Below are 2,834 nucleotides of genomic sequence, written 5' to 3'. Positions count from 1 at the left end.
GCCCGCCTCGGCCTCCCAAAGTGCTGTGATTACAGGCATGAGCCACCGCGTCCGGCCCTTCTTTTTTTTGAAGAGTCTCGCTCTGTTGCCCAGGCTGGAATGCAATGGCGCGATCTCAACTCACTGCAGAGATGCCTCCCGGGTTCAAGCAATTCTCCTGCCTCAGCCTCCCCAGTAGCTGGGATTACATGCGCCCTCCACCACGCCCGAATAATTTTTTGTATTTTTAGTAGTGACGGGTGTTTCGCCACATTGGCTAGGCTGGCCTTGAACTCCTGTCTTCAGGTGATCCGCCCGCCTCAGCTTCCCGAAGTGCTGGGATTACAAGCGTGAGCCACCGCGCCCGGCCTCAGTGCTTTTCTAGTACATAATTTTGATGAGTATCCTGTAGTATCATTAGAACTTCTCCATTCACTGGAAGCGAACTCCCCCGAGCATCTAGAACTTTAATACTTGTCCAAACCTGCTTGCTCATGGTCTAATAATAAACCCAATTATACTATCTGTAAGAACCCCTGACAACCCTTTCCTTAAGAAGCTATAAAGGTGATTTAACGAACACCTCAAACTCTTAGTATTTCACAGACACATTTCATCACTCCAGTCTTTGGCTTCTGCTGAGGGCTGGAGGCTACTGGTTGTAGAGTGGGTAGGGGGAAGATCGCTTGAACTGAGAATGACACACGCCCGGCGTTGTACAGCAGGGGTAACTGCTGGTTCATTTCTCTTTAAATCTGGCAGCACGTGGGGCTGCATTGTGAAGCCACCAACCCGCCTCCCCCCTTCCACTCCCCACACGGACGTCTCCAGTGCGCATGCTCTGCGCGCACAGTCCTAGCAGAGTAGGAGCCAACCCCCTAAAAAGTCAACCTGGAAGCCGCAAACGGCCGGAGGCCGGGACAATGGGGGAGGGGGGCCGCAGGCTCCTCGGAGAGGCCGATCCGGCCGCCGCCCCGGGCCAGAGTCTGCGGGCGCAGCTCCGGGGTTTGCGGGCCTGCGCAGGAGCCGGAATCCCGGCGAGCACAAAGCCCGGAGCCGGCCAGCGAGCGGCTCTCCCCGCGGCCCGCTCCTACCCTCCCCCAGCCGGGCGGCGCAGCCGGAGCCCGTGCCAGGCGGAGGCAGGCGAGGCGGCGTTCCGCACCCCGCCAGGGTCTCCGGCACCCGCGCGCCCGCGTGGAGGCCGCCGAGGCCGGCGCTTTTGTTGTCGGCCCCAACTCCGCGGACCCAGCGCCGCCCGGGGAGAAGTTTTGTGCGCCTCACCTATCCCGCCAGGGCAGGTCCCTTCCGCCCGCCCTCGCCCCCCAGGGCTCAGATACCGAGCCTGGGACTCGCAGCCACGCTGGGCCCGGACGCTCCAGCCGGCCCCGAAGGTCCTGCGACCCCGGCAGCACCTGAGCCCGGGACCCGCCCCTCCAGGCTGGCGGCCCCGGCCTGGGGATCCGCACACAGCCCCTCCCCCGCAACGTCCTACAGAATGGTGGGGAGGGGCCGCCTCCTCTCCGATCCCCCGGGCGCCAGGCCCCGTCCCCGGGCCGGAGCTGGGTCGCGTCCCCGCCCCCAATGCCCTCCGAGAGCCAGGCGAGAACGGCTGGGCCCAGCCGGGACCGGAGCCTCGAGGTACCCACCCTCGCAGGCCCGGACCCCTTCGGCCGTGCGGCCGCTGGCCCGGGAGGAGAAGAGGGACCGGGCAGCGGCTGTCTGGGATCGCGGCCGGGCCCGGCGCCCCGCCGCCCGCCTGCTCACCTGCCAGCTGTCTTCGCAGTAGCAGTGCCGACTGCAGCTCCGTCATCCTCCCCGCCGAGGGCCCGGGCTGGCGCCGGGGCTTCCGAAGGGCTGGGGACAGGCTCTGGGGGCGGCTGGAGCGGGGTGTGCCGAGGAACCGGGGCCCCGCGACCGGAGCGCCGGAGCCGAGGGAGGCCGGGCTGAGGCGGCGGGAGCGGCGCCTCGCTGCCGGTGCGAGTCCGCTCGCTTCAGCTCTTTTCACAGCGACTCACGCCCGGAAGGGGAGGGTGCCCGGGCTGCCGCGGCGCGCACTGGGACTTCGCTCGCCCGCTTCCCTCCTTCAGCCAGCCCGTCGGCCCCACCGGTGCCTTCCCCCGCCACTGCCTCACTGCGCGCAGGGCCACTCGGCGCAGGCGCGCTGAGACTGCCGACTTGGGAAGCGTCCCGCCCGCTAGCCCGACCCCTCGGCCTCCCGCCCCGCCCCCGGCGGCGGAACCCCGCCCCCTGAGCGCAGTTGTCCCTGTCGCCGCCATTTTGGGAAGGTCGACGCCCGGCTGCCAGCCCAAGTCTCCGCTGGTAGACGCCCCGCGGACGCCATGACAAAGAGGTCGCGGAGGGTCAAATACAGCATCTGGATTGAAGCAGTGGATATGGGAGCGAAGGGGCCAAAAGAAGTGGTAGATGTCTTGTCGTTGGCGAGCGCCCAAAAGCCATCTAACACTGCCACATGGTGTGCGAATTAGGAATTGTTAGAAAGCCGAAGTTAGTCCTGGTGTGCCCCATTTTTAACTAAACACCAAAATAGAGGCAATATATGCTGATAATTCTCTTTACATGAAGAGTGCACAAAAATATTTTTTTTTTTAGACCGAATCTCGCTTTGTCGCCCAGGCTGCAGTACAGTGGCGCGATCTCGGCTCACTGCAACCTCCGCCTCCCGGGTTCAAGTGATTCTTCTGCCTCCGCCTCCTGAGTAGCTGGAATTAGAGGCGCCCGCCACCACGCCCGGCAAATTTTTCGTATTTTTAGTAGAGACGGGATTTCACCATATTGGCCAGGCTGGGCTCAAACTCCTGGCCTCAAGTGATCCATCCGCCTCAGCCTCCCAAAAG

The 2,834-nt window shown here is 64.1% G+C and overlaps 1 protein-coding gene across 1 annotated transcript in view; it reads right to left on the bottom strand.

Annotated features, from left to right (window-relative positions):
* The window catches only part of UBE2G1 (ubiquitin conjugating enzyme E2 G1), a 106,358-nt gene extending 104,195 nt beyond the window's left edge, over positions 1-2,163 (bottom strand). The window contains exon 1 of the mRNA XM_017860189.1: positions 1,744-2,163. Within this exon, the coding sequence (XP_017715678.1) occupies positions 1,744-1,789 (46 nt within the window). The 5' untranslated portion in view covers positions 1,790-2,163. The remainder of the gene's footprint in view (positions 1-1,743) is intronic.
* Between the last annotated feature and the right edge of the window lie 671 nt (positions 2,164-2,834).

Source organism: Rhinopithecus bieti, unplaced genomic scaffold (assembly GCF_001698545.2).
Source record: "Rhinopithecus bieti isolate Rb0 unplaced genomic scaffold, ASM169854v2 scaffold_54056, whole genome shotgun sequence".
NCBI lineage: Eukaryota > Metazoa > Chordata > Mammalia > Primates > Cercopithecidae > Rhinopithecus > Rhinopithecus bieti.
The sequence above is the reverse complement of the archived record's forward strand: the minus strand, read 5'-3'. Positions and strand labels throughout refer to the sequence as shown.